Source organism: Symphalangus syndactylus, chromosome 14 (assembly GCF_028878055.3).
Source record: "Symphalangus syndactylus isolate Jambi chromosome 14, NHGRI_mSymSyn1-v2.1_pri, whole genome shotgun sequence".
Lineage (NCBI taxonomy): Eukaryota > Metazoa > Chordata > Mammalia > Primates > Hylobatidae > Symphalangus > Symphalangus syndactylus.
Genome location: NC_072436.2, coordinates 50094618 through 50117111, shown reverse-complemented (window position 1 = coordinate 50117111; position 22494 = coordinate 50094618). Strand labels below are relative to the sequence as shown.

At 39.6% G+C, this 22494-nt stretch overlaps 1 protein-coding gene across 50 annotated transcripts in view; it reads left to right on the top strand.

Moving 5' to 3' along the window:
- The window catches only part of MAP4K4 (mitogen-activated protein kinase kinase kinase kinase 4), a 197225-nt gene that overhangs the window by 107289 nt on the left and 67442 nt on the right, over positions 1-22494 (top strand). For all 50 annotated transcript variants that reach the window (XM_055243556.2, XM_055243532.2, XM_055243538.2 and 47 more), the window contains 2 exons: positions 17680-17805; positions 19067-19177. In XM_055243556.2, coding sequence (XP_055099531.1) covers positions 17680-17805; positions 19067-19177 — 237 coding nt within the window. The remainder of the gene's footprint in view (positions 1-17679; positions 17806-19066; positions 19178-22494) is intronic.

Genomic DNA, 22494 nt, shown 5'->3' with positions numbered 1-22494 from the left:
GATGAGTCATCTTCCCCCCAGGCCCCTTGGGGATCTTTCTTTCGTGAATGAGTGAGGGGGAAGGCATTTATACAAGAAAAGAGTGAATGCCTTCATTTCAGCTGTTTCACTTTTTTTTTTTTTTTTGAGACGGAATCTCGCTCTGTCACCCAGGCTGGAGTGCAATGGTACGATCACGGCTCACTGCAACCTCCACCTCCCGGGTTCAAGCAATTCTTCTGCCTGAGCCTCCCTAGGAGCTGGGACTACAGGCACGCACCACCGCGCCCGGCTTATTTTTATATATATTTTTTTAGTAGAGACGGGGTTTCTTCATATTGGCCAGGCCGGTGTTGAACTCCCGACCTCGTGATCCGCCTGCCTTGGCCTCCCAAAGTGCTGGGATTGCAGGCGTGAGCCTCTGTGTCCGGCCTCAGCTCTTTCACTTTTAATGTGCCCAGTGAACTCACTTCTGTTCACTTACTGAAGATGCTGGATTTTTCTCCCCCTGAAGCTAGAACTGAAGAAGACTCCCTGGTTATTTTTTCCTCCTTAAGTTGTTTAGAAAGCAGAAGAAAACTGTTTATTTGGAAAGTGACTGTACAGATGTTTTTGTTCAAAAGGGAAAGGAGAAAGAAGGCCGTTGAGATAGAAGAGACTAAAATTTGGAACTACGGTTAAAGCAGCACATATCCCTGGGCCTGGCTGGCCCTGGCGATTCTGTGTGGTTAGGCACTTGTGGAGTAGTGTTGGCCCATAGCTTCTGCAGCCTTTTCCAGTTCTTTCTTTTACTCTTCTTTTTTTTCTTTTCTTTTTTCTGAGACCAGGGTCTGTCTCACTCTTGTCACCCAGGCTAGAGTGCAGTGGTGTGATAACAGCTCACTGCAGCCTGGAACTCCTGGACTCACAGTTCTCTTGCTTCGGCCTCTTGAGTAGCTGGGGCTATAGGTGTGTGCCACCACACCTGGCTAATTTTGTATTTTTAAATTTTTTTTAGAGACAGGGTCTCACTGTGTTGCCCAGGCTAGTCTCAAACTCGTGGGCTCAAGGGCTCACGCAGTCCCCCTGCCTCGGCCTCCCAGAGTGCTAAGATTATAGGCATGAGCCACTGCTCCTGGACATCTCACCTGTATTTTAGCCCAACATGGCACTCCTGTATGATGATTTGAGGAACTGACTACCTTCACAGAAAGTGCTTTATAATGACATCATAGTTTATAAGGTGGGGTGGGGGATGTTAGGGTAAGTGCCATTTCTGTCTCATCAGTTCCTAGACTGATGGTAACCCACATGACCAAAGATGCTTTTTCTGTATTAGGCCTTTCTCACATTGCTATAAAGAAATACCTGAGACTGGGTAATTTATAAGGAGGTTTAACTGACTCATGGTTCTACAGGATGTGCAGGAAACATAGTGGCTTCTGCTTTTGGAGAGGCCTCGGGGAGCTTCCAGTCATGTCGGAAGGCAAAGGGGAGCAAGCATCTTACGTGGTAGAAGCAGGAGCAAGAGAGAGAGAGAGAGAGAGAAAGAAAGAGTAGGGGAGGGGGAGGGAAGGAAGGAGGGAACGAGGGAAGGAGTGCTCTACACACTTTTAAACAACCAGATCTCTTTAAATGACCGGATCTCATGAGAACTCAATCACTGTCGCAAGGACAGTATCAAAAGGGATGGTGCTAAACCATTCATGAGAAACCCACTCCATGATCTAGTTACCTCTAGGCCCTACCTCCAACATTGGGGCTTACAATTTGATCTGAGATTTGGGCCGGGAAACATACCCAAACTGTATCACCGAAGATGCTTCTTCACAGTAAAGCCCAACAACGGAAGTTTTCTTTAGGATAAGCCCATTTTTCATTGCCTTACAAATGACCATCAGTTCTGGTTGTTTCCCTTGTTTTTATTTTATCCATTAGGAGGATGGGGAGAAGAATGCCCATGGCTCCTTACCTTGCTGGCAGAGCAGGGTAACTGAAGATGAGGGCTCTGTGGTGTGGGTGCTGCCTGTGTGCAGCTTGTGCCCAGGGCCCTACACAGAGGAATTGCTGGTTTGTGCAAGTGAGGGACTCTGCATCTTCCTTATAGCCACAGAGCCCATAGCTGTGGGCAGCTCCTGGCTCTAACACTGCAGAATTCATAGATTCATGCTGCTTCAAGTGAGGTCATGCTGGATGGTGAATGTTTTCTTAACTGTTCTCTTCATGCTAGTTTAAAAGTTCAAGGCTTTTTGGCCTTTTGACTTTACTGGTTACTTCTGCTTATCAGGATGATAAGAAAATTAAAATGTATTCCCCCTGTTACACCACCCTCACCCCCCCCCCCACCACTGTATACCTACAGTGGTGAATTTTATGATTTGTAAATTACAGCTCAGTGAAGCTGCTGGAACAAAAAATTTAAGTGACGTTTAAAATTGTATATCTTAATTTTTACTTTCTATGAAATATAATTATTCCAGGGATAAAATATAGAGAAGTAAAAAGATGAAAAAAATTACACTCATAATTCCATCACCTTGGCTTAACTCCTGTTAAAGCATTAATGTATATTTTTTTAGTTTCATTGTGTGTGTGTGTGTGTGTGTGTGTGAAGTTATTTTTTAAATGATGGAAAGGCTTTTTTCTCTAACAGTAAAATAATGTACTCATCTAGAAAACTGGAAAGTGGAAAAATATTTTCTTACAGTCTCTCCCCCCGACGTTCTGGTGTATTTCCAGTCTTTGCGGAGTAAAGCTATTTCTTATGGCTGCCAGTCACTCAAGGAAAGCCCCCAGTCAAACGTGTTTATCTGTGTGGCTGCATTTAGTTTAAAAATGAGTTTGTATTTATTTATTTATTTTAGAAAGATTTCTCCTGAATAATTCAGTTGGTGAATTCCTTAATCTTGTTTAGTCTCAACTACATACTTCGTGTAACTTTTTTCTAGTCACCACTTCATGGTACACCTCTACAACTTTGAGCTTATATATAGCGTGTATATACGTTATTTTTACATAGTGATTTTTTTTCCTGTCCATATGCTTTGGACAGTGTGGCTTTTAGATTGTAAATTACTGAAGAACAGGCCACTGTAAATAATAATATTGTCTGTCTGAACAGACAAGCACTTTTTATTCTTAGTGTTTTTTGTTGTTGTTGTTGGCTTACAAGATCTTGAAAAGTGGATGCTAATCACCACCATACATATGGTGGTTTAATCGATATATTTTCCCTGAGAGATGCTTCTTAACTGATAAAATATTTGTCATTGTCTTTATTATTTTAACTCATCTGAATATAAATAAAACTGAAGTTAGGGAAAGGAAGCAGCGTATTACTTAGAAAAGGCCTGATGACTTTAGAAAAGGCCTGATGACTTTTTAAAACTTAAGTACTATTTGAAACCTCTCAATAAATTGCTTGTTTTTGATAACTTGACTCAAATATTCCATCAGTTGCTTAGTTAAGGTGGTTCAGCCCCAGTACTTCTTTATTATATCATCTTCAGCATCTGTTGCTTTGTTTGTTTGGGAGGAAGATGGCCGGCTGCTGAGCCTCTCTCAAAGCTGGACTGTGACATTGTGTCTGTGGTTGATGGACACAGCTGTGCAATTTCTGTCTGTGCTTGGCAGCACCATCTTCAAAAACATCTGGTCTAAAGATGTAGTTCTCGTCTCCTGCAACTGTATGTAAATCATTTAGTGCATAATGGGATAATGCCAAGTATACTTACTTGACATGAACACATAAGTGATTTAAAAGCCCAACATGATTTTCTATGCCGACCCAGAGTTCAGTGAATTGGAAGATTCATTGTCTAATTGGGTGTGTACTTGTATCACTTAGTCTGGTGCTAGTACATCACATGCCATGGATATGCTAATTTTCTTCATTTTAAGTGAAGGAAATGGTTGGTTTGGTATAATAGGTAGCAAAAACAGGAGGGAAGCCTTTGGCTAAACCAAAGTGAATTTGGTTTGAATCAAATCTTTCAAGGATTGCTGTGTCTAAGATACATTCCTCAGCATCTCCTGTACATTTTTTTAAGGGATGTTTAGAGAAGATTCCATAGTACCCCTGTGGGTTTTTTTAAATATAGGTAATTACTGTGCCTTTTTAAATGATAATTTATATTACATGAATTTATGTATTATATTTGCATTATATATTATGAATTTATATGTTATAATTAATTTGTACCCATAATTAATATATAAGTAACATCATTAGCCTCTTGCATTCGACTTGGTGAGAGTCTTTCTAGATTGGCTCTTATTTTTATAATATCTGAAAAAATTCACAATACTATTTAAAAGCACAAAGGTCTCCAGGATTTGTTACTTACTATATCCCTCAGGTTTTATGATTTTTTTCCCCCAAGTAATTAAAGACGTCTTCAGTGAAATTTACCACTGAAGGATCTTAGCTCTGAAATAGCAAGCCCCAAATTAACCCTTTATTTACTCTGGGCTCTCAAGAGGCGTATCTTTTTTTCTTTTTAGTTTTGAGGTTTTCTTTTTAAAGGTTCTAAGACTTAGCGAACCTTAAGTTTTAAATTCATTATTTCCCCCATTCTGTGTCTATTTTTAGTTAGAAAAACTGATAAACCCAATTAATTCTGCAAGCATAGATTACAGTATTCTTCTGTGCCAGTTTTTTACCCAAGGCTTACTATTCAGTAGAAACACTAGCTGTCGAATGTGCACAAGTCTATAAGCATCCATGCACAAGACGGTGCCTTATGCACTCTGCTGATAGATTCTGATGTGAGGCTGCCAATTTATACTGAGCCTGGCAGGAAGCGAGGGCATTTTCTTGATTTCTTTTAACAGATTTGTTTTGTTTTATTAAGTTTAGTTAGTCTAGGCTCAAGAATGTGAAAGTAGGGTCAGGCGAGGTGGCTCATGCCTGTAATCCCAGCACTTTGGGAGGCCGAGGTGGGTAGATCACGAGGTCAAGAGATTGAGGCCATCCTGCCCAACATGGTGAAATCTGGCTTCCACAAAAATACAAAAATTAGCTGGGCGTGGTGGCGAGTGCCTGTAGTCCCAGCTACTCTGGAGGCTGAGGCAGGAGAATCACTTGAACCCAGGAGGCGGAGGTTGCAGTGAGCTGAGATTGCACCACTGCATTCCAGCATGGCGACAGAGCGAGACTGCATCTCAAAAAAAAAAAAAAAAAAAAAAAAAAAAAAAAAAGAATGTGAAAGTAATTTTGCTGGCCCGTGGGTTCCCTGGCTTCATTTCTGTATAGTGTCATTCCTTGTCTAGTTTCTTTTATGCTGGCTCTACCTAGGTTTCTTGGCTCCTCCTTGACAGCTGCCCAAGCTCACCCTCCCAGGTGTTGACTCCCCTTCTCTCTGCATTTCCTTGTCCCTGTGCTCTGCCTGCCTCTGTATCTGCATTGGTCCATGTGTCTCTTTGACGAGCTATCTATCTCCCTGTCCTGCCCCTGCTTGCTCTTGCCGATGCCGCACATGGTGTTTGCTATGAAGTGGGCCCACAGTTCATGCTTACTGAATGCATTTATACCAATGGTTGGGCATGTGGTTGGGGCACTTGTTAAAATCTGCCAAGGAAAGTGACATGGCAACTTACTGACTTTCATTTTTTTGGGTAACAGCAGATGGTAAATTTGGCAGTTGGTATTGTTGGTTGGAGCTGGATAAGTTGGGCAGGTTCCAACATGGTAATATCCTTTGTGCTTGTGAATTTGGGTTGGTAAATGGCCTTTCAGGGTCTTCACTGGAGACATGTATTTGTGTAATTTTAACTGATTTAAGTTTTTGTCTCTATCTCTGTAAGTCAGTACACACTCTTGGAGGAGGAGGTACCTACCACTTGAGAGACTTTGTATGTGTTTTCATGACAACAATACGTTTACTTTGTCATTTGTGCAGAAATTTAGTTCCCTCATTATATTCAAGATAGGTGTGTGGTAGTTTATGGTCCTCCTTTATTCTGACAACTCCATTCTTTTTCCTGCCGCCCCATGAGAGTTCTAGTTTTAAAGCAATTGCTTCAAGTTAGACAGACTGACTCAGGGGACTCCATGCAGACTTTGCATGTGTTTTGCTTCATAGCCAATCAGAGTACAGGGAGATGATGATCACAAGACAGGGAGGACTGTGTTGTTCTTTAGGGAGTGATGTTGTTTGACTCTTCGCAGACGGAGGGCATCTGCAGTGTTGAGGCCTTCTTTTCATGTCTTTCGTCCAGCCACTCCTGCAGCCTCCAGTCCACCTCCTCACAGCACGTGTGTGTGTCCCTGTGTACTTGCAGGTAGATGGAGTAAAGATTAAGGAACACAATGGCAAGTTAATGAACTGTTTTAAGACCAAAATGACTCATTACAGCTTTATGAAATGTGTAGGTAGTAGACTGCCTTAAAGTTGTATATAAAATGATTAATAGCAAAAAAAAATTGCTAATAACTTACAGTATCTTTCTGGTGATTGTTTTTAAAAATGTGCATCTTTGCTGTAAATAATTGCCATACAGTGTGTTTATGGTGCTGGATGGGGTGGTGGGATGCTAGGGGACACTTCTGAAGTAAAAGAGGTTAAGTGCGAGATAAAATAGCACCAACTTGTCTTCTAAATTTGAGGAAACTGTGTTTGCCTATTTAAATTGGATTACGTTGGCCAGGCGTGGTGGCTCACGCCTGTAATCCCAGCACTTTGGGAGGCCGAGGCGGGCGGATCATGAGGTCAGGAGATCGAGAACATCCTGACTAACACATGGTGAAACCCCATCTCTACTAAAAATACAAAAAATTAGCTGGGCACTGTGGCGGGTGCATGTAGTCCCAGCTACTTGGGAGGCTGAGGCAGGAGAATGGCGCGAACCCGGGAGGCGGAGCTTGCAGTGAGCCAAGATAGCGCTGGCCTGGGTGAAAGAGTGAGATTTTGTCTCAAAAAATAAATAAATAAATAAATTGGATTACATTAATCCTATATTATTGACTTCCACTATGAAGTTAGAGGTTTATTTAATGGAAAACACTTTTTTCTTGTATATAATAAAGTTTGTATTTTCAACAATAATCTTTTAAAATTACATTCAAGAGAAAAATTATTTTCTGATAAAATACAAATAGTACTCAATGTCAATAGTAATATGTATTGTGTTCAGAGTATGTCTCAGAGTGAAAACACTAAAAAAGGAGCTGTAGCCGGGACCTGCAGCAGTGTGAGTGCCCGTAGTGGTCACTCTCCTCAGTGCTCTGGGACACAGTTGAGCAGTGCCAGTCTTAGCAGCTGTTCGTATTATTTCCAATTTAATCACATATTGAAGATCATTGGTTGTCTTCTCCCTCAGTCTTTTTGGTTATCTGTGAATTTTTGGCATCTTTTCACATTTTTCCAAGAGAAGCACTTGCAGTTTATCATTACCTGGTATGAACAGAGGTAATGACGTGTACATAGTTAGGACATACATTGCTGATTATTGTTTGGAAGAGAGAATATGGGACATTTTTATGAGTTTCTGTGGTGGTGGAGTATAAAGCATCCAACAAGATTTTCCCCATAAGGACCACTTACATCTTGGGCTAGAACTGAATATACTGGTTTGGTTCAGAGCAAAACTTCTCCTTGGGTTTAGTTAAGGTCGGTTTGAGTAACTAGTATAATGCAGATGGTAGCCCTGTAGAGTCAGATTTCCTCAAAGCTTGGTCAAGTGTAGTAGTTTTTCCATTGGGACTTTGAGGATTTTGGTTTTGTGTTTCTCTCATTGTCTCCCATTAGATGGTTTGATATGTTTCTAAGAAGTTGAGAAAATTGAGAGGGAGAGGCTTCAAATTATTTTCCTAGTTGGGATTGAAAAGTAGGGAGGTGATGTTTAATTATTGAAGGCATGATGACTGGTGCCACCCTATAGTTTTCCTCCACACCACAGTATTAGGAAATGATTCACAGGTGAGAAGCTGTGAGAAATGTTGAGTGACCTCCAGATACATGCTGTCACATTTTCTGCAGAGAATGTGAGTAGATGCAGTATGACATTGCGAAATGTATGCTTGTACCTGAATTTTGTCACCTAATTTTTTTTAAATGAAGAGTGTCTATTAGGGATTAAAATACCTTGATTCTATTTTCTGTTTTACCCAAGTCTGTGACACTTATTCATGGTCTTTTTGAGTAACTTCTATGGAAAGCACCTTTGAATTCTTAGAGCTAAGGGAATGGTTCTTCATATGTGGTTCCCATGAGGCTCTTCCAGAGACTTCTCCAGGAATGTGAGCTGTGATACAGAGGTCACTCAGTTGTATTTGAAGTGGAAAATGCCATTTCATAATAAAGACAGGATCCCTTTCCAGATTCGCAAATTATCCACAATGAAGAGGATTATTTGAAAGTAACAAAATGGTAGTGTACACACATGGAAACTAAGGCTTTTTTCCTTGTTACCATATTGGCAGACTATAGCAAATTTCCATTTTCCAGGGAGCATCAAGAGCCAGGGTGATTTTGGTTTAATATCATGACATTTGAAAGATAGCTTTCCAAGGGAAGAGTTCACTGCTTTTCTCCAGGTGATCATTGTTTTTATTTTATCTTCCTTTTTTCTACTCATGTACTGTGGTGATTCATGAAACATATGAAAATAATACATAAGCAGGAGTTGGGGTAGCTTAAGAAGCGATAGTGGAGGAGACAGGAAGAATGAGGGAAAGGGTAAGGTAAACCATGAAACATATCAGAAATTGGGGCTTTGCTTCTAATGTCCTCGAGGTCAAAGTTAGAAAGTCACTGAGCTGTGTAAATAATAGCCATTGGCCCTGCCCTCTGAAGTCAGTGCTTCTCCAAGTAGGGTCTGTGGAATAGTTACTAGCTTCATTTTGACAGCCAATACTTTGATTAACACATAAACCAATAAGTTCTTTATAGCAATTGAGATCAAACAAAAATTAAATGATTAGATCAAAAGTAAGTTGATTTCAAACATCATTTTTGTAGACAGTTTTTCATATGTGTGACTTAAATTTTTTTAAAATTATGATTATATTCTTCTATTAGTGGGAAAGTAGGAACAGATGACCTGTATGATAATGTGGGGCCTTTTACTCTGCCACTTTGGTTGAAGGATTGAAACATCTGTAAATCCAAGTTGTTGCTTTTTAAATGCACTGGGTTCTAATTTAATGGACCATAAAAAGCAAATTGGGTGTCAGGTTCCTTCATGGGTAGATGCCCAACAGACATAATAGTTTATACCAATAGAGGTGTAACAGGTTGTAGCTTTTGTTAAGTTTTTTTTTTAATCTGTGAATTCTGTGATCAGTGTTATTCCTGGGTTAGTTTCAGATAATTTTCTTTCCTCCTCTCATATGTATATGGTCCAGCTTCTTTGCATTCCTAGTAATTTTTAATTAGATTCTAGACACTGTTAATTTTACCTTATTGGGTACTGGATATTTTATATTTTTTAATAACATACTTGACCTTTGTTCTGGGATGAAGCTAGTTCTTGGGAACAATTTGATCCTTTGAAGATCTGATTTTGGGATTGTCACATCATGTAGTCTAGGCTTATTTGGCCCCACTATCGAGGCCAGAGTCTCCTGAGTCCTGTAAATGATGAGTTTTTCCAATCTAGCCAACGGCAGGAGGCACTGCTTCCCAACCCTTTGAGCACTGGGTACTATTCCGAGGAATCCTTTGGGATCAGGCTCTTTCCCTTACCTCAGGTGGTTTCCGCACGAGGATGTGTTGATAGTGTGCTACTGAGTCTTCTGGGGGAATTGCTTGCTCTCTGTGCAGCTGTCTCCTTTCTGGTATTCTGTCCTGCGACTGCAGCTGCAGCGGCTGTGGCCTCCCCAGACTCAGTTCTGTCTCCTCAACTCAGAGACTCCTCTGGGCACCGTTCGGGTTTCCTTTCCCTTTGCTGCAGCTTGGAGTCCTTCTCAGGGCAGTAAGCTGGAGTCTGCATGTGTTTCCCAACTCTCAGGGTCACTGCCCTTATGGCCTGAAGTCTCTTCTAAGCACTTTCGTATGTTTTGGCTAATTTTAGTTGTTCAGGTGGGAGGATAAATCATCTGTCCTTGATACTTTATTTTGGCCAGGAGCCGAAGTTCCCTTCATTCATTTTTATTGAAGACAACGTTTTGTCAAATATGTAAGCACGAGCTCTGGTGCCTGTGAGTGCATGGATGAATCCAGCATGAAGTGCAGAAACACTATTGCTTATCACACCCTCCTTTAGAGCTGTACTCCTTTTTGCCATTCCTTTCTTGGACCTGTTTTTAAAGTTTTAGACAACACTCTATTCAATGTGTATTGTATTCTTTCCCCCCTTGCACTATGGGAAGCTTCATGGAGTTTGTCACTGGGTTAGGGAGAGGTGTGAATAGACTGAGGCAAGATTCTCCTCAAGGGACCTTTGGCAGGTCAGGAAAGTGAAGACAGAGGATGATGAGTGCTCCACCTACCTTCTCCTTTTGCTCCAGGAATGACTTAAGTCTGGAAAAAGCCGATACTAAGAAGTTGAGGGTCTGGATTGGTACATCATAGTAAACAGGAAGAAATGACCATGAGGCTAAGGTCAGAGTGGTGCCACTGACCCAATTGAAGGCAGTTTAAACAGCCAGGCTCTAGTTCTTCAGGCTCTCCTAGGCCTCCCCGCACAACTGACCATTGGTGTCAGTGGCCCAAGCAGGGAAACTGGCAGTGACCCTCGAGCAGCAAGGAGGGGAGAGGACCCTCAGTCCAAGGACAGAAGGAGATGGACTGTGTGAGTTGCCAGAAAGCTCATTTTGAATTCTTTGGGGGCCAAACTTTTCTATCCTAAACTCTTATTTTTTTTTTCCAAATTAGGAAAATAGTATATGACAATTGTAGAAAATTAGGCTATAATCTAGAGGTAATATTTGGTAGCATTTTTGCCCTCCTCCTCAATGCGTTCATTTAAACTAAGTACTAATATGAACTATTTGAAGTATATTATTTAAGACACTTGTACCCATGGTATTTTGTCTATAGATTGGGACTTGATAAGGTCAACTGTCAGGATTCCTGGGTGTTGATGACATGAAGCTTTGGAAAGATCTAATAGTTTCTTTTAGATCCTGGAGGAAATAGTGATCTTATTTGCATTTATTGTTTGAGTAAGATCACCATGTTCGTTATTTGCCATGTGGTGCTTTTTGGTGGGGGTTTGTCAGACGTGTATTTTGTCCTCCTTGTGGGTCATTCAGGCAAGCATCAGTCTCCCAAAGTTGTTGATGGGCAACTGATGCAGAAGAAAATAGAATGAACTATATTCACCATCTGAAGTCCTTCCCACCCCCATCCATCCAGGTGAATGGTGTCATTGTGTAGTTGTCTTCTATATCACATTATTTTTAGATACCAGCTGAGTAGTGCAGTCTCATTGAAAGATTCAGCAGGTGGCACTTTGTAGAAGATGGAGGGGATCCAGAGGGCATGCTGGAGGCTTTGCTGTGTGTAGTAAGTGTTCTATGTTGTGCTTTCCATGGAGAAGAGGGCGGATCCAGGGCTTCAGGCCATTGCATGCTGGGTTTGGAATCCCAGAACTAGCTCACTGGTTCAGTAGCAGAACTAGAAAGAGGATGCGTTGCGTTTTTGTTTGAAATGTGCTGAAGACAGTGTTTTTTCTTGAGTAGGCTGTCGTTAATTTTGTAATTTTTCCATCGGTTTTTATTGAGACTGATTGATCTTGGTGGGGGCGGGTTAAATTTACGGAACATGTAATTTCTTCCTTTTGATCAGATCGTATAGCCTTAATTTTGTTCTGGAATCTTTCCTGTGTAGTTATATTTATCTGTGTTTAGTTGACTAATCAGTGAATTTAAGTTGTAATGTGATGTGCCTGTTTGAGGCCAAAAAAAAAAATAAATTTGATTAATTCTGTGCTGCTTTCATTGGTGTAGTACTGAATAATACTCTTAGATGTAGTGGGATTTACCAGGTGAAAAGTGATCTGTTCTCATTTTTCTACCCGTTCACAGTCACATAAAGAAAAGGTTCAGTAGTAGTTGACAAAAACAAACTTGTACACTGTTCTTTAAAAACAGGTATTTTCATTCTAAATGTATATTCATTTGTACATTTTGGTGCTGAAATCTTCCAGAGATATTTGTGTATCTCATTTTATCAGTCCTCTCTCCATCTAACAAAGATAGAGGGAATAGTCACTTGCCTTTTTCTTTTATCCAGCTGTCGCTGAGTCTACTTTTAATTCTGTAAAGAGGGTATGCCAGGTGAAAGGTTTCATTTCACCTGGCAAATGCTCAGAACGTTTCCCAGTCCTCTTGGATTCCAGTTAGCTTATCTGAAGTCTGCCAGTCTCTCCTCACATAGTTACCACCATTGATGGAATGGGAAAAAATTTAGGTAACAAGTTTAAACAGCATTTTAAGGGGTCATGAAAAAACAAACAACAAAACACTCACTCACACCATGCACTCCTGTGTGCTCAGATGGTGGAATGGGCAGGGCTTGTCATATGACAAACCCGTTGCTACTTGTGAAAATTACTACTATGCAGATGTTCCCCGCCCCACCCCCACCCTCTGACAGCCTGCAAGGCGACTAAAACTCGTCTCCTAGTCAGGTCCTAGCCTGAGACAAAGGCCTTTTCTGTGAGGGTTTGCTTCCACTGGTTGAAGTCCAAAATGCTAATTGGCATCAGCTGCATTAAATTACTAAGTGGGGGCTAGCAGCTGCCACACCATTCGAGTAACCAGGAGGGGGACCTGTTTTTCCTTACTAAAAAGGCCTCTCTCTCCTCTTTAAGTTACTCTTGATTTTGTTTTTCATTTGTTTATACTTGTGACCTGCTAAAGAAGAGCATGGAGGACACAGTAGTTTGGACTCTGCCCGGACACATGGAATATATAAACTTCCTCTGTGTAGTTTTGCCAACTCAACTTTCTTTTTATATATGGGATTTGTTGTTGTTACTAAACTTCAGCTTTAGCTGGACCCTAGTCTGTTTTCTGCTGTATCTTCCCAGGCCACATGAAGTGTTTATTCTTGGTGGTGCTAGTGGTGGTGGTGGTATGTGTGTATGTACTTAAGTGCTGGGATGCAAACACCAAACATACGTTTAATAACCAAAGGGAGACTGAAACTCAGAAGTTGATTCATTATTACCCTACTCTGAAGACAACATAAAATACTGTATAATAAGCATTAGTCATCATTAGATTTCCAGTTGTAGCTGGCTCAAAGCCATGGCAGATTCTGTATTTTTAGTATTTTTTTTCTCCAAGTGGGCACTCATAATTGGACAGTAAATGACAGTTAGTGATGCTAACTGCCCTTTTATAAGATGTGTAATAGTCATCTATTCTAACATCATAAAATCAAGAGAGGAAATGTTCAAAGTATATATAAACTTTATCCTAAAACAGTAATTTGAGGGGAGAATATAATTTCCCTGCAATATATTTTGTAGTTATTTTTGTATGCTTCCAGGATTTGACTATTTCAGACCTGGGAAATGTTCTGGCAGGTGATGTTGATGTGATCACTGTATTTCTGGACGATATTTGGGTGTTTTCATCATATTAGAAAAGCTATTGCCAGACTTGATTGTATTTTAGTTGTTCTTCTAAATCATTGATTCTGAGATGCAACTCAGTTTTGAAGATTAGTTAGAGTGTGTACTTTATGGTTGACAGTGCTTCATGGTTTCGTGACATAAAATAGTGGTGGGCTCCATTCAGGGGCACTTCAGATTCAGTGAAATACATGGTGCCATGGTAATCTGCCAACAGTGTTTACCAATGTGCCTATTCAGGAGTTTTCACACCGGTGGACAGTATGGAATTTAAGCCTATAAGGACTTTAAAATGTGTGCTTGATTTTTTAACTCAGTGAGCTGTAAAAATATTGAGTGCTGTTGACTCTTTCTTGTACAGTGGTGAACAGGTTAGATCCTAGAAGACATTGGTTTATGTCACTAAAAGAAAAAAATATAAATGGAACCTAGTTGAAATATTTTATAATTCTTAATTATTGCTCAGGAAGCCTTTCATGGGAGAATCATAGGTAGCATTTCTTTCTTTTAAGAAGTGAAAGCTACTGGCAGAGTGTGATAGGGAACAATGACCCTGGAAATAGTTCAGCCACTGCAGGGAGTGGAGGTAGGCAAAGGTAAGGGTTGGATTGATGAAACAAGTCTGGACAGTCCAGTAAAATTCACTTCTGTATGAAGTTCTTACTACAGGAACAAAAGTAAAATCAGTATTTTGATTTTCCCCTATTCTGGTTCCACATTGTTGTTTTGTTTTTGTGTAGTTTTTATACCCCAAATCCTTACAGATTTACTGACTTTTGGATAAAAGGAGAAAAACTATTGGTTCACTTTCTGGTCACCCAGCTGCAGTTCAGTGTAAGGAAAGTGGGATGTTTGGCTTTTTAGAGCACATGTTTAATTAACCATGGGCCTTATCCTGGGAGTGACACCACATGCCTTTTCACTGGGGCCTGTTTATGGCCACTACCACGTGCTAACTCTTTTCAGGAGCCTACCTGTCTTGACAAGCCTCACTAGGGCTGTCCCAGGCCACTCACTGCTTGGTCAGGAGACCTCTCAGAAACCCTCAGATACCACTGGGAGTGAGTTGTGGTGAGTCAGGAGGGAGCAGGCTCGATGTGCCCCATGCCAGCAAGTCCTAGTCACTACTGCTCGTTACACTGTGCATGTTGATGTGTGTGTGCAGAGAGCACAAGATAAAACTTTTGAGGCATTAGGTTTCCTGCTTTTATTTGGGGCATGCTTCCTCATGTTTTATGTAATAAAAATTGTTACCCTTTTCTGTTGTAGAATAAAGTTCCTTTGAAGCAAGGTCTCAAATAGAAGTGTTTCTTTGTTTTACTAGCTAAACACTGGTTTTGTTTAGAATTAAGATGGTTATCTAGTATTGAGTACCTCATTTTTCATTGCTGCTTTCAACATGGCCATATTTAAATCTCAGATCAAAATTATACCTATTTGGTAGGACTTTCCTATATGCAGGGTTTGAATGAGAATTATTATATCAACTGTATTGGGTCATGTGACTTGCCATATTTGTAGTCATCTATCAAAGTCACATGACAAGTGTGCCTGTAGAATATATAGTTGTGCATCACTTAACAATGAGGATACGTTCTCAGAAATTTGCATCATTCATTAGGCAGTTTCGCTGTTGTCCATCATCAAAGTGTGTTTATGTAAACCTAGATGGTACACGTGGACTACCTGGTATGGCCTAGTGCTCCTAGGCTGCAGACATGTACAACATGCTACTGTACTGAATAGTGTAGGCAATTGTAAAATAATAGCAAGTAGTTGTGTATCTAAACATAGAAAAGAGATTGTCAAAATATGTTATAAAAGATAAAAAGTGGTATTTCCGCATAGACCTCTGACCATTAATGGAGCTTACAGGGCTGGAGGTTGCTCTGGGTGAGTCAGTAAGTGGTGAGTGAATGTGAAGGCCTAGGACATTACTGTATACTACTGTAGACTTCATAAACATGGTACACTTAGGATACACTAAATTTGTAAAAAATATGCTTTCTTCAATAATAAATTAACTTTAGGTTATTGTAACTCTTTATAAAACTTTTGGGTTCTTTTGTAATAACAGCTTAAAAAATATTGCATAGCTGTACTAAAATATTTTCTTTTTAAATATCTTTGTAAGCTTTTTTCTTTTTTAACTTTTAAACATTTTGGTAAAAAACGAAGACAGAAACACACACATTAGCTTAGGCCTACACATGGTCAGGCTCATCAATATCCCTGTTTTCCACCTCCACATCTTGTCCCAGTAGGAGGTCTTCAAGGGCAGTAGCACGCATAGAGCTGTCATCTCCTATAATAACAACGTCTCCTTAGGGATACCTCGTGAAGGATCTGCCTGAGGCTGTTGTAAGTTGACTTTTTTTTTTGTTTAAATAGGAGTACACTTTAATATAACAATAAAAGTATAGTAAACCACTAACATAGTCATTATTATTATGTACTATACATAACTATATGTGCAATAATTTTATACAACTGGCTGTGCGGCAGGTTAGTTTACACTAGCCTCACCACAAACAGTGTCACTAGGTGATGGGAATTTTTCAGCTTCATTTATAATTTTATGGGTTCACTGTTGTATTTGCAGTCTTTTGTTGACTAAAACGTTATGTAGTGCATGACTGTACTATAATACTCTAACGTTTATATTTCGGAACCAAGCTGTAAAGCCGCCATCTTGAGAATTACTATTCTAAGATGACTATGTGTCTTGTTAATACATTTGTTTTCTAAAGCAGTAATGTATAACTGAAGTTCGTATTTTAAAAATTATTTTTGCCATCTGATCTCATCATTAATATCTAATTAATGATGTTGCAGCTTTTATCTTAAAGTATGATATTTGCAAATCAAACTTCCTTTAGGCTTGTAAGGCCTTAAGAGTGGTTCTAGAGGTGCTAGACTGAAGCAGACTTCCAAGTTGTGTGTGTGTGCGCGTACACACACACACACACACACACACACACACACGTACGTCTAGGCTACTCAGAGCCCCTACTCTTCCCTGGAGAGAAAAGGACATCAGTTATGAGTGGAATGATTGTGTCAGTGTAGAAAAGTACGGACATTTTAGGGGACTAGTCATCTTTTCCTTTTGAAAATGTATGCAGTATAGGGGATTTTAGAGATCTGGTTATCAGATTTTTCTCGACCTTATACTGTGCTTTTCTAATCAAGGATGATTTTCCCTTTCCTGCACAGTTGCTCTTCTTTCTCACTTTAATTCTGCTTTCCCTTCATTCTGTACTAACTACAAATCTTCCTTAACCTGACTCTTTGCAGGTAATATGTCATGTATATATAACAAGGAACAGAATGCCTGCCTGGCTAGAGTGCACAGCTTCTTCTCCAGGTTTATATGAGAGAGAGAGGTGGAGATCATCACAGACTTCTCAGCCTTTGTCATTCACAAGGGCAACTTACTTTTATTTTCCAGACTTTCGTCACTGTCTGTTTCCTTCATTCCCCACCCTGATCTTCTCACACAAACTCTGGGTTTCTTCCTCTGCTCATCTTATTTCAATAAACCAAGATGCTAGGAGAGGAGCCAAGTCTGAAACCACGTGCTCTGTGATGTTTTGTTACTGGGGCCCACTGGACTCAGCTGAACTTCTTTTCGGGTTAGTGGATTCTCGCGGGCACACCTTCACAGACTACACCTCCAGTCTGCATTCACGTATTCAGTACTCTGCCTTGGCTTCACTAGAGGGTGCTGTCGTGCAGGGTTGTTAGAGGTAAACGTTTTCTGGACTTAGACGGACCAGATGATCTGTATTTGCAAAGGAAACAGACCTTCCAAGTGATAAATTCAAATAGTATCAGTCATTTCCCTTTTTTGGTCCCATTTTTACAGCTGAACAAACCTAGGTTCAGAGAAGTGGAGTGCATTGCCCGAGGTCACAGTTAGTGGGAGAGCTGGCCGGGCAGTCCCCTCGCACTGTCCCTGCGGCTCTCCGTGTCTGTCTTTACCTCCTATGCATCACGTCCTATAATCACACTTCAAAGGATAAATCCTCTAAGGTTCCTGTTCTTGGCACAAGGATAAAGTGAATGTATATGTGCCTCTGCTCCTGGGGGATGGGGAACTTGTGTTCCTTTCATTATTGTATGTAGTGTGGGGGAAGTAAAGTCATGCACATCATTCAGTAGCCACACATTTTATTTTTATTTTTTCATGAGGATGAAGAGGAAGAAATCAAACTGGAGATAAATATGCTAAAGAAATACTCTCATCACAGAAACATTGCAACATATTATGGTGCTTTCATCAAAAAGAGCCCTCCAGGACATGATGACCAACTCTGGGTAGGTGGATGTTTCCTGAGCATTTGTGGGCATTCCATTTGCTTGAATTGTAAGGGCATCGTGGGGGTGGGGGCGGGGGGAAGGGAGGGAAGAAAAATAAAAAGGGGCAGTAAGTAGCTGGCAGGTTCTAAAGGCTTCCTTGGCCTGTATCTCTGGGTTGACTATATGCTGGTTGTTTATTTTGTTGTTGATTTCACATTGCATGGAAAAAAGTTAACTTTGTGTTTCAGGAATAAAATGGCAGCATCTAGAAGGAATGTGACCAAATAGCAAGGAAATCAGGAGCTTGAAAGCAATACAATAAAAACTTTTTTTATTTATGGGAACAAAATTAATTTGAAAGCTCAGTAAATTGAGCTTACCACTTGGAAATGAGAGACAGATCTCAAGAAACAAACTCCTGTCAGTAGCTTATTGATAATATTAATGATAATAGTTAAATTCTAGGGAAATTTCTGGAATTGACGCATTCAACCTTATCTCTTTTTGAACACATTTATATTCAAGATAATGACCTGGAGATACCATCAGTTCTGTGGCTATCACGTTATTTAAACTTACAAAGCAGGAATATAGGTTAATACTTTTTGTATCAGTATTTTTAAAAGGCCATTAAAGAAAACATTTGCAAAATTAAGTAGAAGGGAAAAAATTTACCCTGTTACCATTGCCAAAATCAGATCATCGTTAAAATTTTAGAATAGTTCAATTCAGTTTATTTTCTGGGTACTTTAAACATACCATTGTGATCATATTGTTCAAACATTTAGATACTGTAAATATTGCATTAAAAATTGTATAAGTGCTTAAAAATACCATTTTTTATTCACATTAGACCCAGTTAATATAAAATACAATAGTTTGAGGATCATAATGTGAAAAATAGAATGTTTTTGAGGCAAAACGAAAAAGAATGTTAGGGAATATTTGAGTCAGATATTTGATAATTGAGTAGTGATGAAGAGCAAAGTGGTCCTCCTGTGCCCATGTGCTTCTGAGAGAGAATGAGCACTTCAGAATTGCTGCACTTGGGTGTGCCGTAGAATACCAGACACTCTCAGTCTCCTGGACCAAATATACGGAGCGAATACACTGGACTGTGAAGTGAGCTTTCAGTTATTTAGGTGCCTCCAAATTATTATGAATTATTTAGGAGCATCACGTTTCTAGGTCTTTAGAAAAGAGAGGGCATGGCGGTTAAACTGGTTTTCCCAATTTCTCCAAGATGTGTTACTCACCTTGTGTCTTGTCTGCCCTATAGCTTGTTATGGAGTTCTGTGGGGCTGGGTCCATTACAGACCTTGTGAAGAACACCAAAGGGAACACACTCAAAGAAGACTGGATCGCTTACATCTCCAGAGAAATCCTGAGGGTAAGGAAAGTGGGTGGCTACAGTGCTCTAACTCATGATTCCTGCGCTTCCGTTTTCATTTTCCCAGCCCCAAGTACTTCTTTGCATTACTTACACCTATAAAGATTATTTTCTTTGGCAGCCAAGGGTTCTGTATATCTAGCTAGCTTTGAAAATTTTAAGCTACATCATGATTTGACTCTGGCAAGTATGTAAAGAAGATAGACTTAAATAAAAAAAGCATTTCTGAATTTACTTTCCATGGCATCATGACATACCTATTGGCAGCTTTCCTTTGAATTAAAAGGAAATCAGAGTGGAAGGGAAGAGAAATAATCTCCAGCTATTGTTTTTAAAGGAATTCTGTGTATAAGCTTATAAATCAATACTAATGGTGCTGAATGCTGGTTTTCAAAATCACCTTGAAGACTTTGGCATTAGCTACTAGAATCTGTTACAATATTTATGAAGAAAAGTTCAAATGTTTAATGTTATTTACAGCCATTTGAAAAGTTGGCTAATGATCTTAGAGTAAGTTTCTGAACTGCTATTTTAGCAGCTTTTAAATGGTTCTTTTGAGTAGTAAAGCCATGTTGACAGCACAGGCAGAGGGTTTCTAGGATTTCGTATTTGAGCAGTGCATGTAGGATATTACCAGTGAGTCTCTTCCTTCATTTGGCTATCACAGTTTTTCTCTCTACTTCATCCCTGAATTACACACAGACATTACTTGGTTGCATTTCATTTACCTACCACATTTAAGAAAAAAGATTATGAAGTTAAATTGAAGCCCAATTCTTATGCTTCCCCCACTTATAAAAAAACTTAAAGTAACTAATAAGTTATTTTAATTTTTTAATAAGTAAAGTTACCCCACCTTTTATATTTAAGATTCATAGAGGATTGCAGGTTTAAAAACTGCCATCTAGACTTCCTAGAGAAATGTTTAATTTTTTTTTATTTAGATATTTATGTAGTCTTTGAAAATAGGCAAGTTCCCTAAGAAGACTAGTTGTGGGGAGTGGGGTAGGGTGACAGGAGAACCATCTTTTTATAAACACTTGCAAATATCATTAAAAAGTCAGGATCTTTTATGACTATTATAGAAAGCAGAGCCTAAATGTGGGAAACTAAGCTTTCTGCCCTATACTACTGTAAAGGAAGTCAGGTACTGGGCCAGATGCATTTATTCTATTAATAACTAAAACTGTGTAGCATGGTAGGCAGGGTAGAATATTGGTTGAGTGGTTGGAGACTAGTGTAAGTCAGACCTGGGTTTGAGTCCTACCTCTGCTGCTTACCTATAGCACACCCTACGTTATTCAACTTTCAGGACTTACTTTCTCCTCATCTATACATACCAACCCTTTGAAATTGCTTTTGTTAGGAGAATTACTGAGTTAGTGTATATTAATCATTTAATGTAACATGTGGATACATAGCTACCTATCAGTAAATGTTAATTGTTGTCATTATTCTTTGTTTTAAACACCCACTCGCCGGCCATACACGTCCCCACCCACGCACCCACACCCCTACCTTTCTTTTTTTTTTTTAGGAATATCTTCAATTAAAACTACACAGAAGCATTCTGCGAAACTTCTTTTTTTTTTTTTTTTTTTTGCCTTTTTCTTTTTTCTTTTCTTTTTTTTTTTTTTTAATTATACTTTAGGGTTTTAGGGTACATGTGCACAATGTGCAGTTTTGTTACATATGTATCCATGTGCCATGTTGATTTCCTGCACCCATTAACTCGTCATTTAGCATTAGGTGTATCTCCTAATGCTGTCCCTCCCCCCTCCCCCCACCCCACAACAGTCCCCGGAGTGTGATGTTCCCCTTCCTGTGTCCATGAGTTCTCATTGTTCAATTCCCACCTATGAGTGAGAACATGCGGTGTTTGGTTTTTTGTCCTTGCGATAGTTTACTGAGAATGATGGTTTCCAGTTTCATCCATGTCCCTACAAAGGACACGAACTCATCATTTTTTATGGCCGCATAGTATTCCATGGTGTATATGTGCCACATTTTCTTAATCCAGTCTATCGTTGTTGGACATTTGGGTTGGTTCCAACTCTTTGCTATTGTGAATAGTGCCGCAATAAACATACGTGTGCATGTGTCTTTATAGCAGCATGATTTATAGTCCTTTGGGTATATACCCAGTAATGGGATGGCTGGGTCAAATGGTATTTCTAGTTCGAGATCCCTGAGGAATCGCCACACTGACTTCCACAATGGTTGAACTAGTTTACAGTCCCACCAACAGTGTAAAAGTGTTCCTATTTCTCCACATCCTCTCCAGCACCTGTTGTTTCCTGATTTTTTAATGATGGCCATTCTAACTGGTGTGAGATGGTATCTCACTGTGGTTTTGATTTGCATTTCTCTGATGGCCAGTGATGAGGTACTGGTACCACAACAGAGACATAGATCAATGGAACAGAAGAGCCCTCAGAAATGATGCCGCATAGCTACAACTATCTGATCTTTGACAAACCTGACAAAAACAAGAAATGGGGAAAGGATTCCCTATTTAATAAATGGTGCTGGGAAAACTGGCTAGCCATATGTAGAAAGCTGCAACTGGATCCCTTCCTTACACCTTATACAAAAATTAATTCAAGATGGATTAAAGACTTATATGTTAGACCTAAAACCATTAAAATCCTACAAGAAAACCTAGGCAATACCATTCAGGTCATAGGCGTGGGCAAGGACTTCATGTCTAAAACACCAAAAGCAATGGCAACAAAAGCCAAAATCGACAAATGGGATCTCATTAAACTAAAGAGCTTCTGCACAGCAAAAGAAACTATCATCAGAGTGAACAGGCAACCTACACAATGGGAGAAAATTTTTGCAACCTACTCATCTGACAAAGGGCTAATATCCAGAATCTACAATGAACTCAAACAAATTTACAAGAAAAAAATAAACAACCCCATCAAAAAGTGGGCAGAGGACATGAACAGACACTTCTCAAAAGAAGACATTTATGCAGCCAAAAAACACATGAAGAAATGCTCCTCATCACTACCTTTCTTGTATGTAATTCCAGTATGGGATATCTCAAGCAGAGAACTAGCTTTTAGCATAGTGTCCTAGGCATCAAATGTATTTCAGCTTTAAAGACATCAAAGACAACTTACATGTGTTTCTATACCCAGGCAAGCATTGTTTACCTATCATATGTAATATGTACCTTTAGCCATTTTACCATCAGTAATCTCCAGTAACATTTAAAAGAAGCCCAAGTTGTTTGATGCCTCTAAGCCAACTTGAGTGTGGTACGTGAATGAACATCTTGTTGAGACGTAGCAAATCTTTTTCACCTC